Below are 15,024 nucleotides of genomic sequence, written 5' to 3'. Positions count from 1 at the left end.
AGAGATCAGATATGTATCAAAGAGGATCCTAGAGGCATTGAAAGTACTGCATGAAGATGGTTATGTACACACAGGTCGGGATAAACCCTATTTTTAACTGTGAGCACTAGATACTTACTCAAATAACCGTTGCAGATATCAAAATGGGCAATGTCCTTGTGAACTACGCGCCACATTCCCAGGGTGGGAGCAAACAACGCTTTAGTGACGTCCAGCTCGCAGATCTCGAAAGTACAGTCCTCGTAACGTCTCAATTCTGCAAGAACCGCGATGAAATCGGCACACCCATCTGGCGGAGCCCAGAGGCACAATTAGGGCTGCAGTGGGGCCCGCCGACTGACATTTGGTCATTTGGGACGATGGTAATTATTATTCATACCGGCCATGTTTACTTTTGTGAGATGAACCTTAGTAACCATGAATTTTCGAAGGTGATATCCATGATCTGGGGTGAGAACTTTTGCATATTCAAGCCAAAGGTCCCCCGTGGCCACGATGAATATGAACTAGATATCCTTGCCAAATACAACATCTATTTTGGGCCATTTCCTCCGTCATATGGTGATCTTGCTGATGAGGAGACATTGGGAGTGCTATCGCTCATTATGAATGATGTGCCGCCTGAGAAATTGAGACCTTTCTCACTGGCTAGCCAAAAAGAGATTTCGAAGCAAGATAAGGAATTCATCCTAAAACTAATGAAGCTCGACCCAAGAGACAGGCCAACAGCAAAGGAGCTCATTGAAGATGAATGGTTCAATCAAATCTGAGCGGACCGGCCGTTTCTGAAGAGTATACACTAAATCACAAAGCTTTGCCATCGCCCTGGATAGAGCTTCACTGATAGTTGCTAGATTTATTTATATGGGATAGAGACTAGGATGCTGGTTATTCATTAAGGGTCATGGGCGAAGGAACCTTTTTTCAGTCACCTCTACCTCAATCTCTCGCGGAAGTTTCGATAATGGCAGAGTAGTTCTAACTAACTATTCGGAGCGAGTAGACATAATTGGCCGTGGGCTACTCTACTAGGTATTCATTCTTGATCGGGTCAACCTGTCTCCTTGCAGCTGGCACCACGTTCAGATACAAAGGAAAAATCATCCCAGCAGCCAGGAAAACGATAACAAGAATATACGAATTCGGTTCGCCAAGGGTCAACAGACACCGTATCGAGCGTAGTAGGCCAAGAACGCACCTGAAAGAGAAGAAGCCATAAAGGAGGATGCAGTTTTGGTATGGACCCCCATTCCACGCATTGAGATTGCATAAACAAGGGGGTAGATTGGAGCAAATACGCCCCATAACAGAACAGCCGCGGTGATTGGTGCCGCACCAGTTGTTGTCAGGCAGATAATACCTAGGACTATACCGAGAACAAAACAAATCAGAAGTGTCCATCGAGGCTTAAAACCCTTCCATTGAATGTAGGCCGCGAAAAAGCGAGCAAAAGTCCACACTGCAGTACCAGCAGAAGCGAAATCAACCTCCGAGGAGAGTTTGGATCTTTGGCATTGAAAGAAAAGAGAGAGAAAAAGGTTAGCTTTTGAAAGTCCTCGGGAGAATAAGGGGAAGGTTGCAATTTTATTATTTACTCACTTTGGCATAACTTTTTTGACAAAATCGGGGTAACTGGTGACACGTGTTTGTTGGCCCATCTCTTGGAAGAATTGCGACGACACACCCAACACTATCGTCATGTAAGTCACGGGGAATCCGAGTACCCTGGCATTGTTGGCTGGACGCCGCTGAGCCAGCTTGTCGAGATCCTTGTCTGGAGCTTCAGGCACTGGCAGGTAATAGAAGCAAACAGCGAGCAGCGCATCGAAAATGGCAATCGTGAGGAACGCCCACTGCACATTGATCACTTCATCAATGTGGTTCACATGTGGCAGCAAAATTTTGCCGGCTATTAATCGAGAGACCAGACTCCCAATGCCTTGAAACCCTTGTGCGATGAGCAGCCGAATCTCAGCATACTCCAAGGGGCCACATATTGCTATGAACAGATTAGCTGTAAGCTCTAATATACCAAGGCCAGAACCGATAATCAGGTTTGATATAAACGACATCGGAAATGATACCAGTACGGCAGCGGGCCAAAAGAGCAGGGTCCCCAGAGCATATATATAAAGACCCGAAATGAATGCGGCGGTAAAGCCTGATCTTTTCAATATGCGACGGCCTACCAGAAGCGGAATAGGAACGTAGCCTAGGAAATATGCGCTCTGGAGGGCAATCGATTCCCATGGGCCAAAACGCGCCTGTCCAAATCGCACACCAAGGACATTGAGAAACCCATATGCTGTACCCCAGCAAAAGAAGAGCGTAGTAACCAGGCAGTTGGGAGCAAATGCTCGCTTGGAATTCAGTCCGAGCATGTTTCGCGGTCTTAGATTTAAAAGATTGAGTAATCTTATATTGCGTGGATATCTTTCCAGATTGCCTGTTGTGCTTTGTCCCTCCAACTCGAGTTCTTCTTTCCTGGTTAGGATTTCCATCATTTCACCAGGCCCTTCACGCCCTTCTCCTCCTCCTCCTCCTCCTCCTCCTCCTCCTCCCGATGTGGGCGTTGTGTCACTTTCTTTACGGGGGTCGAACATAATAAACGGCTCGAGCTGCAAGGGGTTTTAGGCTTGGAATACAAGCGCAGGCAATTGTTGCATTTACTTCGATAACAGACCACATAATCGAATATGCGCTATACCCTGTTTCATGATTAGTCCTCAGGGAGCGTTAAGACGAGCGTGGTTGGAAGGACCAACTGACAGGTGTCATCCTCGTTCGAGATGTCTGCAGTGTAATACGAATGGAGCCTTGTCAGTTCCGCCTTGGCGGTATTTTGAAGAAACGTAATCCGGATGATGTCTGCCACTATCGCTAAGAAACCAGTCCCAAAGATGGCCACCAAGATCAATCGCTGTCTGTATGGCAGACGGTTTCGAGTCAAACGGGGAATTGGGATAACAAGAAGTGCTATATCGGTAGCTATGTTGTAAGGCGACGTCGATATAGCCGTAATAAAAATATTCGTGCAGGTTTTCTTGGTTTGTTTTTCCAACTCGAAGACTGCAGATACGGGGTGGCACTGAAAGACCTGGCTTATCGTCAAAGCCAAGCCTACCACAACCACGATAAAAAGAAGGGAATAATTTGCCCAGAGCAATACTTTCTTCCCACGTGTGAGTGAGAAGTAGAATATCAGAATGGAGCTTTTGGCGCATATTGGGGTCAGATTCTGGACGGGGCAGTAAACAGACACTCAGTATATCATTACTTCCCATATTGGTTTCTTTTAGAGACTTACATATAGAATGTGAAAGACATAAATGGACTTGTTGACACTGACTGTATCCTCTGGGTCGATGTCATGCTCATGCATCCCAAAACCCTTTGCCAGTGCGACGAAGACTGCAGCCACCATGCCGCAATCAAGACCCTATCAAGCAAACACAGTCAACAGATATTTCTCATTTATTAAGGCAGGATCGTAACCAACCCATGCAATGACCATCAAATAATCAGGCAGCGTGAATTTCCTGACTACGAAGAGCGCGGAGATCGCATAAAGCGCTACGGAAATGGTCGCAATCACGAAAATAACGATTGTCACTGCCCAGATAATGGGTCGGCGGTCTTCCATTTTGAGGCAGTAAAATATTCCTGGGTTTGCATGACTACTTATCCTAGGATCAAGTGTCTAGGTAGAGGTCAAAAAAATTCGATTGGGAAAAAGCGACGGTGACGTTTTGATGAGGGAAGGCAAGAGGCGACCTTGAGGCGAGAGTTGACAACAGCGGAGATATAAGGAGTGAGTCCCGGGTGGAAACGACGCCGTGAAAGACTTCAGTGGCAATCATTTTCAGTGTCAAGTTCGCCGATCCTATTATTCTAGTTGTAAAGCGAGGACGTGTGAATAGGTTACTTTTATATATATCGTGTTCAAATGTTCAATGTTATCATCGACGTGATGTAAAACGCGTCCGTCGATGTTGCACTATATATTGTTCGTTCTTCAATATCTTCCAACTTCTTCTCGAGGTACCCGAGTTTCCTTTTCTCAGAATTCACCCCCCCCGACGTCTCAATGGATCGAATTATGATTCCACCGGTCCTGCGGCCAGATTACACCTGGCCACGGCGTTTCTAGACATTTAAGTTGGTAACGTAGTCCTGCTCTAACGAGCACCAGAGTTACGGTACAGAAGCCTTCCTCGTTGCTGCATGATTTCGGCGCTACTAAGTCAAGCCAATCGCTATCCCAGCCCTGTCATTGATCCTCTTGTCAGGCTGAGGCGGAGGTGGAAGCCCTTTATTTGAGCAGGTCGTGTCAAACTATTGGATGGCGATGTTTGCTTCTGTCAAGAGGCGCTTATCTTACAGGTATCTCACTAACATCAATTGATGGTTTGGGTGATCATACAGGGTAAAAGAAGGGGAGAGGATCATTTTATAAGGCAACCCATGCAAGGTTTATATTCAATATCCATATTCAATTATATGCAAAGAGTGAGTGAAAGAACGCCGAGGCCTTATGCACAGAGATCACTAGACACAGACAATAAAAAAAAAAATCATGCAACAACCGAGATAAAACAAAAAATGGCAGAAACATAACCGATAAAGCAGAATTGTAGCAAATAGCTACGTAGTGTGCATATATACAGCCTCAACTCGGTTCACTGTCTTAAGCCGAAGCGGGATAGGCGGCACCACTCGTACTTCGGCCAACTGTGTAGAACTTGTCCGAGCCACCCAGGGCCAACGTATCGAAACGATCGATGCCCATGATTTCAAGGTCATTGTAGCCAGACAGGTAAAAGCCAATCACGACGACCAGGTAAGTAAGGACTAGAATGGAGCCCTTAAAGTAATTACTTTTGCCTTCGCCATACATGTATGACAGAAGGAAGACGCAGAGAATCACAGTCACCATGTCCCATTGAGGGAAAATGAGACTATTTTTACATGTTAGTTTCCAGAATCCAATTTGAGAGCCTAAGTAGCTAGCAGTGTACTACTCACTTGAAAGAATGGCTGGCGATGTCAGCAGGGTCGACAAAGTGGGCATTAACAGCACTGTATAGAACCAAGGCGGGAATCTGTAGCAAGCAAACTTGCAGAGCATATGCAGACCCGATTTCCATCGAAAGTGCGATATTTCCGTTCATAGCAAAAGAAATGGCATTCTGTTCAAAGTTAGTAAATGACCAGTGATGTTGTACAGAGGCGAGTTACCAGAAATTCCGTTGTATTTGGGACCAATGCAAACAGCGTAATTCCAAGAAATTTCTCATCAATATCTACGTTATCCAGCACGACGTCCACCGTATTCACTAGCATTTCGGCTATAATTGCGTAAAGTATCGTGGCTCCAAGAAGTATGACCGAACTTTTCAGTTTGCTCCAGTTTGGAGCATCGTGGCCACCGGCGGCATGTGTGGCATCCACTGGAACACCGATATCCTCTTGTAACTCAACAATTTGGGCTGGTCGAGCCGATGCCTTGGATGCTTCAGCTCGAACGGTTCCCTGCGGGTTGGCAGGGGCTTTTCGGTACGACCGCGAAGAGTCGCGTGCAGCTACTGCAGCAGCAGTTGCGGCAACCTCAGCCACCTGACGAGCAAGGCTTTGGTTCTGTTCGTATGTAAGTCCACTAAGATGTAATCGATGCTTATCCTTGGAAGAACCCTGCAGCGGAGGTACTAGGTAAGGAGACGATCCATCAGCGGCAACATTGACCTCGGCTGGATCACCAAGTCCAACCTGCTGCAAAGAATGACCCAGAATCCGTTTGTACAGTTGGGAGTCACGGATGCTATTCCGCTGAAAATCACCACCGATAGCACTTGGACCATTGGCTGGCCTCGAGTCTTGCATGAAGCCTTCGCTCGCGGCTTGTGCTGCTTTCTTATCTTCTGCGTCGGTTGTCCAAATTACGGCTGCATGAGTCCTGAGAGTGAACCAGAGGCCAATGATGTATGACAAGAATAAGAAGACAGCTGCAAACCAACAGAAAGGCTGGACTGCTTGTTGGAAAAACCGGTCATTTACCGCGGCCGATTGAGAGAAATAACATCGACGACAATCACGTTCAGCAGACGTGTAGACACATGACTTGCAGACCAATTCATGCTAGTATCTGTCAGCTGGTCTGTTTTTGAGTCTTTATCAAAGGGCTTGAACTTACACTGCCGTATATCTGATAGAACAAGGTCGGACCAAAGGCGGCGATGACTGCGAACAACAACATGGTAGATGTTACGCCCGCTGATTTGACGTTGAATCTCTGCGTTTTACGCTTGATTGCGCCGAAACACATAGATAGTCCCGGAAGAAACAAGACACCTGCAAAGATACTGCCGATCAGACTACCCTCCACCAATTGGGCTTTACCTTCGCCGAGAGCCACGCAGTAAAGATACACCTCAACAACCGTTGAGAAAAAGGCGTTAATGGCAGCACCCAGGCCCATGGACGATTGAGCTGAAATAGATGCCACTGCTTGGCCGATAAAGTAGGCCAATGGGATGATCGAGAACAGGGCAAGGGTAAAAATCAACCCCGGATGTGTGATCCAAGACTTGATTCCAAGGGTGACATCTAAAACCCAGTAGTCAAAGATGGCAAAGACAACAATGCTCAGGAGATTAATGAAAAAGATATTTGTCCCATCGATGGTGTATTTCCAGTAACGAGTGCCGGCAGCACGATAGGTGCAAAGGAGAATTGATGAGGAAGGACCAGACGGTGGTCGAGTGTATGTAGTGTCCGAGTGAAAAGACAAAGCCAAGGGATGGCGACGAAGATGATCCACGAGGATGTTCATGACTCGACCCATCGGTATCAAAAATACAAGGAGCCAGCAGACTAGGGAAACCAAAAGCATCAACGGACCGGTGAAAAAGTAAAACCAGGTATAGAAAACAACTCTGGGCAAGCTCCATTCTCCCCGGCCAAATAGTCGTCGCTTTGGCTTGGAAGCGTTGCTGTCGCGGCCAAACCCTCTCCCAGTTCGGCCGAGGAGACCGTCATGCTCACTAAAGCCGGAATCAATACTGTTTCTTCGGCGACCAACAAGCGATCCGGTGTTGAGAGGGCCGAAGAAGAGTCTTCCGTGTTCTAGATCACCGCTCTGCCACTGTTCATACTCGCTAATACTCCGCCCCTCGCCTTCGTCTTCTTCAGAATAATGCTCGTTGCTTTCTAGTCTAACGAAAGACCCGAACGGATAGAAAAGATAGCGGGACAGACCCAGAAAGACATTGCCATAATCGCCGGCTTGTGGGGAGAATATGAAGCAAAGAAAACAAGCGATAGCCGCTAGCAGGGCAGCAGCTGCAAGCCACCAGCCGAAAATAAAAGTCCACATGATATTGACAAAAAAGAGGATGTTGCTCACACGGCCACCCGGTGAAGAGTGAATATCTCCTTCTGCTGTTTTTTCGACCGACCGGTTTTTCTTGTACAGCGCAGGCTTCCAGATCCTGATACCAAATGGATGAGTTTCGTTGATTGCTTCTTGACGGTCTCTCAGCGTGAAACTTTCTGCATCACTGGTGGCATCCTCGTCATCGTTGTCGTCACGATCCTGAGAGCTTGTTTCAGGCAAAGAGCTTGGGCCCGGTTCGGGGAGCGCAAAATCATCCTCGTCGTTTGGTGAGCTAGCCTTTCGAGAAAGCGATGAAGGTGCTGCATTTGTTCTCCTCCTCAAAGTTGAATTCTTCCCTGTCGAAGGCTTGATCCTTGGAGAAGGCTGGGGAGGGTTGCCGGCTTGTTGCAAAGCATTGTCCCGCTCGACTTCGTATGGGTCGTCATCGACAGAGAATTCCTGGCCGCGATAAGGGGTTGGGCGTTTCGAAGACATGCGCCGAATGGCGGCTGGTTTTCTGGGTTTGTCGGACTGGCTACCACTGGGGGTAACGCGCGCATTCTGGAAGTAATCGGATTGACTTAGCGAAAGGTCCTCTTGCGACTGTGTTGGTGTTTGGTCGGGATTATTGATGGTTCCTGTAGCGCCAACAAGCATCAGTAGACAGTCCACCGAGAAAAACTCTAAGTGAAGACGAAAGAGAGAGAAAAGGTGGTGAAGGAGGAAACCGCGTCACGTACCGTAACCAGCTCCAACCGCCCGAGCGCGTCGCCCTGAGGCTCCAGGGGATGCATCCTCGTCTGTTTCGATAATAGGGGAAAACGACGAGGACTCGGGTTCAGGTATTAAATTGTCCTGAGACCTGGAGGCCCAGGGTTTTCCTGTATTATCCGCCATCGCAGCGCCTCGATGCAAAGGTCGGGTTGGTGTAGGGTCGTTCTCACTTCAGCTAAGAGCTCACTACCCTGTGTATGCGTCTTAAAGACAGCGTGGTGATTTGTTGTTGCTTTTTAATCGAGTATGTCCCCATTAAATATGAGCTTGCCGTGTTTTGGTCGACATTATGATCCATCACAGCCCTAGAGGGAGGAGGTTGGAGGATGACAAGTACGCGGACAGCCAAGAAGAAGGCATAATCGCTACTCCTCTCCTGGCCATGTGCAGGTCTCACGCGACTTACCCCCTCCAGGTAACCTCAAGGCGCCCATGCAGACTGATTACTCGCTTATTTACGGGCGATAGTAGTGTAAATATACCTTTTGCAGGTATTATAGCGACATACAGAAGAGCGAGCTGCTTATCTTGGATTTCTACGGTATCTCAGAATACGCATCAAGCTAATAATATGAGATGCGCTCTTGATTTCTCCCAAAAGCAGCCGTATGAATAGCGCAGCGCAAGTCTTTATGGGCATACAAGCTATCGAGATAGACAGGATAATTAATAGTGGTAGCTTGGAAGAACAAAGATAGCAAGTAATACGATCGCAAAGCAAAAGCATGTGCAAGGTTACGTCGTACAGAGCACCTCGGGTGGGGTCGCTGCCTGCCCAGCCACAGGGTGTGGCTAGAGCGCTGAGGCTGGAGCTGCTCCATCGAAGCTCATCGACGCCTCGTCATTCCGCCAGCAAACCCGCAGCAGTTCTCGATTATTCAACGCCTGTCTGTCGTCGCGAGATTACTTGCTCCCCCGTGGTTGGATTTATTCTGGCTTGCTTTAAACACTTACACGCCGTTTTCTTGATATCCGCCTGATTCCCTTGCGACGAAAGGAAAGGGCGTCTTGTCTTTCTCATCGCCCGTCCTCCTTCCACCCACCTATCCATCATCCATCCATCCATCATGGCGCTGGACAACTACTTTCACAACAAGATCGAGAGCATGAAGCTCGAGATTATTCAGGGTCAGGCTGTGTTGAGGCGACTAGAAGCTCAACGCAACGACTACAACTCCAGAGTCCGCTTACTGAGAGAGGAGCTCGGGCTCCTCCAACAGCCCGGATCTTATGTCGGCGAAGTCGTCAAGGTGATGGGCACCAAAAAGGTCCTTGTCAAGGTCCACCCTGAGGGGAAATATGGTAGGCCTTTTGTTTGTGACGAGGATGTTTACGATGAGACAGACCATGCTGACTCTATTTACTTGTTTTAGTCGTCGACATCGCCGATAGCGTGGACATCTCAAAGTTGACCGTCGGAAAACGAGTTTCCCTCCTTTCGGACACCTACAAACTGGAAAAGATGCTGCCCTCGTCTGTTGACCCGCTTGTGTCTTTAATGATGGTCGAGAAGGTTCCCGACAGTACCTATGACATGATCGGTGGACTCGACCAGCAGATCAAGGAAATCAAAGAAGTCATCGAACTCGGATTGAAACACCCCGAACTCTTCGAATCTCTGGGAATTGCCCAGCCCAAGGGAGTCCTGCTCTACGGTCCCCCAGGAACAGGAAAAACATTGTTGGCGCGAGCAGTTGCCCACCATGCGGACTGCAAGTTCATTCGTGTCAGCGGTTCCGAGCTCGTGCAAAAGTATATTGGTGAGGGAAGCCGAATGGTGCGTGAGTTGTTTGTGATGGCGAGAGAGCATGCTCCTAGTATTATCTTCATGGATGAAATCGATAGCATCGGATCAAGTCGAGTGGAGGGCAGCAGCGGAGGAGACTCGGAGGTGCAGCGAACTATGCTGGAACTTCTGAACCAGCTGGATGGATTCGAGCCCACCAAGAACATCAAAGTCATCATGGCCACGAATCGGCTGGACATTCTTGACCCAGCTTTGTTACGACCGGGACGTATTGACCGAAAGATTGAGTTCCCGCCACCAACGTACGTTGAAAATATCTTTGCTATTTGATACTGTTTGACTAACCTTTGCTTTTAGGGTCGAGGCTCGAGCGGACATTCTACGCATTCACTCGCGCTCTATGAATTTGACGCGTGGAATCAACCTGACCAAGATTGCGGAGAAGATGAACGGATGTTCCGGTGCTGAGCTGAAGGGTGTATGTACAGAGGCTGGCATGTACGCTCTCCGGGAGCGGCGGGTTCATGTGACGCAGGAAGACTTTGATCTGGCGACGGCCAAGATTCTCAACAAGCACGACGACAAGGAAGTCAGTCTGGGCAAGGTGTGGAAGTAGAGGAGTTTGCATTCTCGTAGACTACAAGATCGACAGCCGGGCATTAGCGCAGAAGGCGATTTAATGTGCACATGTAATCTTAGTTGGAAATAGTCAGTCGATGATTGAGCGCAGCATCTTGCAAGTTTTAGTAATTCTTAAAGTCTGGGAGTCAGATTTCCCCTATCGCGCACTATAGACTACGGCCAGCCTCTGATCCTGACAGCAAGGACAGGGAATAGAAGACTACTGCGCGTAAATGTATGTTGGACTATATCAATTGATACGGTCTATTATTATTACCTCAGCAGAAACCCAGAAAACGAATCAGCGCAGAAGTTTTAAGAGGAAACAGAACAGTGAAAACTTTTATCTAGTAAAATGATGGAGATGGCTGTTTAGTTAAGAATAATATTAATAATGTTATCATCGTGAAATGTCCGAGTTCTTTGGTGACGGCGACCTCGGTGGAAGCCAACACCGAGCCTGACCAGAGTAACCTTTTCAAATACCGGAGCGTGGAGGTCCGTCCGGAGGACGTCCGAATATCCGACATGCTCTGGAAAAAAAAATAAAAAAATTGGCGCCAAGCCATTGAATCTATGACTGAATATTTGGCAAATCGATAGATTCTTACACATACTACATGGCGCACACCCAAGCCGCTGGTGTTGTATGATCAATATGCAAGGAATAAGACACCGCCCGAATTGCCAAGCACAACTATGTATACCAAGACTCCAAGATATGAATACTACGACTATATTATTGGCAGGATTCGAGGGGCTATGGGCAATTGATCATCCCCGTACACAATAATCGGCAAATAAATACATGTAACCAGAGCGGACCGGTCACCGAAGCAGATAGTAAAAGTCCGCAAAGCTTACGGGGCGTATTAATGGGATGTGAAAAAAAAATTATAATTCAAATATTAATATGAACTAGTAGCGAGATCAACAGGCTCTTTTTCCTAGGACAGCGAATAGCATATCTATAAAAAATAATAGGGACAACAAATAAAAAATTAAAAAAACAGAGCTTGCGTGTTGGCACGGGGCGCGTGACCTTTCGACAGCGGATGCGCGGGATGGCGAATCCACTCTCGAATCAGCCACTGCCACCTTTTTGAGGGTGACTGCAGCCAGTGCTTGGCCGTGATAGCCGGGAATGTGACTGTTATTTGGCATTGCGGTGTAAGATGAGTCTGAGGTCAGCGTGAAAGTTGTGTTTGGGGGTGAATATGATTGTCAATGGTGATTTATAGAACCCTGTTTCCTATAGTACATATAGTACATACTGTATATGCTTTTACTCGAGTATAAGATCATAGACAAATAATTACTCCAAAGACCGCACTAGATTTTCCGCCAATGACGAGTCGTATAAACATGCTGTGTTTGGTGATCTCACCGTCACTCGCAGATCGCTGTGGGAGATCGGATCATCAGAGATGGGGCCGCCTGCATCAGCAGTCTGGGCAGTGGGCAGCTCTGTAGTCTCCTGTCCGGGACTGACTGCTGTCGGCAGTCTTTAGTATGGTAGTATCCAGTGCCCTGAAAATCAGATCTTCAAGTAGGTACTCCATAGATAAACCATAAATAAAAGGATACACATCAACTGAGCTGGGCTCAGGAACGCAGCATATCAGTACGGATCTTAATATTATAGCAGTACTACTCTGTGCAGATAGTCGGACAACAGCTCATCGTATGGCGTGCATTGGAGGTGTCGGTGATCATCACTAGTATTACGGTGGCGAGAGCAGCAAGTAGCAAGTAAACCAACCCCTGGAGCTGGACTTGGGCGACTCCACTGGCACGTTTTCCGATTAAACTCTTTTGGCTTCCCCGGACTTACCTCTTTGGGCGATCCCGCTCCACCGGGACTGTTCACGCGCCCGTTTGATATTTTTGCTCCGCACGTTTTGCCGTATCGAGCGCCTTCTGGCAGCCCACTCGCTTGTCGAATGCGGCCTAGCGCCATCTGGCCGTCCCGAATCGGCTCCCTGGTGCACAACGGGCCAGGCCCCACCCGCCCCCGCTGTTCCCACTTAGGCAAGGGCTTTCTTCCGCCTAGTGCGCCCCAGTCGCCAGTGTACACGCCTTGGCTCCGCCCGTAATCGGCCAGCGCCTTCTATTTTCTTGGACTCTTGGCTGCTTCCTCCCCTGTGCTCCCATCTCGTCTCGTCTCATCTCATCCCATCTCAACTCAACTCCTCCCGACATTATATATAACCCTAGCTCTGTCATCATCGATATAACGCTGCATCATTCACATCATCTGGAGTCTGGGGTATCTGCGTGTTTTCGCCACCGTCACCACCCCCTTTGCAGTACTATCTCACACTGCCAGCCACCTTTGAAGAACACATATACATCTAATTGCCAAAGCCTGCATTTGCGTCCACCATGTCTGCGGCCGTCCAGGCTCCCACCATCGATCTCTTGGAGACAGAGCTGGCCAGAGCGAGGTCAGCCCTACATCATGTCCCCGTGAATCCGCTGCAGTACGCCACCCTCGGCGAGGATGTCACCGCCGGCGCTCTGGTAGCGTACAAGAACAACCTAATCGCCTACGACCACGACTTCTTCTCCGGCAACCAACGCCTGACCCCCAAGGAGCTGGGCCTAGTCAGTGTTCAAGAAGTCGTTCCTACGCCGGCCGAGGAAAAGACCCTTGAACTGCCAACCCCTCCTACTAATCTCCTCGATCTCCTCTCTAACAACGTAATCCTGCACCATCTGGCCCCTTTACTCTCTATCTCATCTCTTTTGTCGCTGGGGTCCACCTGCAAGACAGCCCGCGTTTTCATTCACAATACCCCCTATGTGTTTCGACATTTAGATCTGACTACGTGCCGCGGGGCCACGCTTCCCGACCCGGCCAGTCGCCGAGACCAGAGTGCAGATGATTCTCAGACTGAAGACGACTTCTACTCTGCACCTCTGCGTGGAGTCTTTGACCGGCTCCAGAAACAGTCGATTCTTTCCAGTGTGCGGACTTTGGTATTGGACGGCCTGCCTGTCCCAACAAACCTGATTGCTGATATAATTCTCACTGATCGATTCAACGTCAACATTCTCTCGATTCGCGAGTGCCTGCATCTTAATGAGCAGAAGCTTATGCAGACACTGGCATACGCTGTCCGTCCTAGCCGTCCTGCAGGAACGCCCAAAGTGAAAGGCATCTATCACTTTACCCCTAAGGAATCCAAAGGCAATTCGTGCCCGAGTCGGAAACCGTCGTCGCGTCGTGAATGGTGGAAGTCTCGCACTAGTTCTCAATCGTCTCTATCCTCTCTTTCAAGCTCAATTTCAGCCTCGTCAGACTCCTCTGCCGATGATAGCCTCAACGAGTGGTACAGGCCTTCTGGCCAATTACTGCGACAGCCAACAGAAGACGGCTGGGCTCAAGTTATCAAGAAGTGCGAGGGCATCATCGCCTTTGATGCAGTTTTATGCCGAGGCCCCAGACACAATGTCGACCTTTACTCATCCACCAACACGAGCCAGCCCCAGCCAGAGGAAGGACTCCTTTCCCCGGCAATTGCAACCATATCCCTGGGACCCCGTGGATGTGATGGCTGCCGTACATCGCCCGAGGGACCCGCCATCTGGGGAGAGTCGCCAGAGTACTGTTTCCCTTTGCTCAACCCTCTTCCTCTGCACGCGTCCAATGTGCTTGAAGCCAAACGCCCCATTCCAAAGAACGAGACCGCTGTCATGATTGCAAGCTGTGCAGAATGCATGAAAAACCGCTGGTGTCATTGCTGCAAGAAGTGGTTTTGCTTCACCTGCCTACCTAGCCCTGCCGAGGCTGTGACCCGGTTAAGCCCTCACCAAACCGTCGTGAGACGCAATGGGTCCCGAGCAGAACGAACCCCAGTTCCCAAGGTACGAATTAATAAGCCTCTGTCAGTTGTTGGCTATTGTTGCTAACTTTATTTGCAGCTTGGACCTGGTGTTAGCAAGGACTGTTGGGAATGTGGGCCAACTGTAAGTCTGACAGACAACCAGCATATTCCGTGCTAAAAACTAACTTTTCTCAGTGTGCCAGCTGCAAAGTAAACCGCCAGCTTTCGTGCGGCACTTGTTATGGCGAGTACTGTTCCGAGCACAATGATGGTTGCTCGGCCACACAGGTATGTTTGAATCTCGAGTCAGCCAATAACAAATCTAATCTTTTACGTATAGTGTGACTGGTGCAATATGAGTTCGAGACGACACGGACGGAATATATTTTAGATCTATCATTATCTGGGTTTTTGCTTCTAGCGGTTGTGAATATTACACATTGTATTCTTTTGGAAAGATCGGCCTGGAGCCTTATCACAAGTGTGCTACTAGGCAAGGGAGTTTGGATATAGCGATATAGGAATCAGGGACTAAGCTCCGCTCATAATGACATTATTGTGATACTTTTTTTCACTAGTTTACACCGAGCTTTTCTTTTTCAGCCTGAAAATGAATATCAACAACGCTGCTATACATCTATTTAGCGTCATCTGACATCTGGTAACTCAAAACTAGTACC

The 15,024-nt window shown here is 48.4% G+C and overlaps 5 protein-coding genes across 5 annotated transcripts; 3 read left to right on the top strand and 2 right to left on the bottom strand.

The window, feature by feature from the left end:
* Window positions 1-143: 143 nt before the first annotated feature.
* On the top strand, window positions 144-770 carry TRUGW13939_02016 (uncharacterized protein; the record flags this gene model as incomplete). Its single annotated transcript, XM_035485212.1, has 1 exon — window positions 144-770. The coding sequence occupies one exon, from the start codon at window positions 144-146 to the stop codon at window positions 768-770; it is 627 nt and encodes a 208-aa protein (XP_035341105.1).
* A 387-nt stretch (window positions 771-1,157) lies between these two features.
* Window positions 1,158-3,643, bottom strand: TRUGW13939_02015 (uncharacterized protein; the record flags this gene model as incomplete). The annotated part of the gene is made up of 6 exons (XM_035485211.1): window positions 1,158-1,506; window positions 1,600-2,618; window positions 2,671-2,708; window positions 2,770-3,238; window positions 3,308-3,439; window positions 3,500-3,643. 6 exons carry the CDS (start codon window positions 3,641-3,643, stop codon window positions 1,158-1,160), a joined length of 2,151 nt encoding a protein of 716 aa, XP_035341104.1.
* A 1,044-nt stretch (window positions 3,644-4,687) lies between these two features.
* On the bottom strand, window positions 4,688-8,269 carry TRUGW13939_02014 (uncharacterized protein; the record flags this gene model as incomplete). Its single annotated transcript, XM_035485210.1, has 5 exons — window positions 4,688-4,958; window positions 5,026-5,189; window positions 5,239-6,135; window positions 6,191-8,010; window positions 8,113-8,269. 5 exons carry the CDS (start codon window positions 8,267-8,269, stop codon window positions 4,688-4,690), a joined length of 3,309 nt encoding a protein of 1,102 aa, XP_035341103.1.
* A 944-nt stretch (window positions 8,270-9,213) lies between these two features.
* On the top strand, window positions 9,214-10,509 carry TRUGW13939_02013 (uncharacterized protein; the record flags this gene model as incomplete). Its single annotated transcript, XM_035485209.1, has 3 exons — window positions 9,214-9,448; window positions 9,520-10,195; window positions 10,251-10,509. The coding sequence occupies 3 exons, from the start codon at window positions 9,214-9,216 to the stop codon at window positions 10,507-10,509; spliced, it is 1,170 nt and encodes a 389-aa protein (XP_035341102.1).
* A 2,390-nt stretch (window positions 10,510-12,899) lies between these two features.
* TRUGW13939_02012 (uncharacterized protein) lies at window positions 12,900-14,735 on the top strand (the record flags this gene model as incomplete). Its single annotated transcript, XM_035485208.1, has 4 exons — window positions 12,900-14,384; window positions 14,442-14,486; window positions 14,540-14,632; window positions 14,685-14,735. 4 exons carry the CDS (start codon window positions 12,900-12,902, stop codon window positions 14,733-14,735), a joined length of 1,674 nt encoding a protein of 557 aa, XP_035341101.1.
* Between the last annotated feature and the right edge of the window lie 289 nt (window positions 14,736-15,024).

Source organism: Talaromyces rugulosus, chromosome I (genome assembly GCF_013368755.1).
Source record: "Talaromyces rugulosus chromosome I, complete sequence".
In the NCBI taxonomy this organism is placed as follows: Eukaryota; Fungi; Ascomycota; class Eurotiomycetes; order Eurotiales; family Trichocomaceae; genus Talaromyces; species Talaromyces rugulosus.
This window is presented reverse-complemented; position numbering and strand designations above follow the sequence as displayed.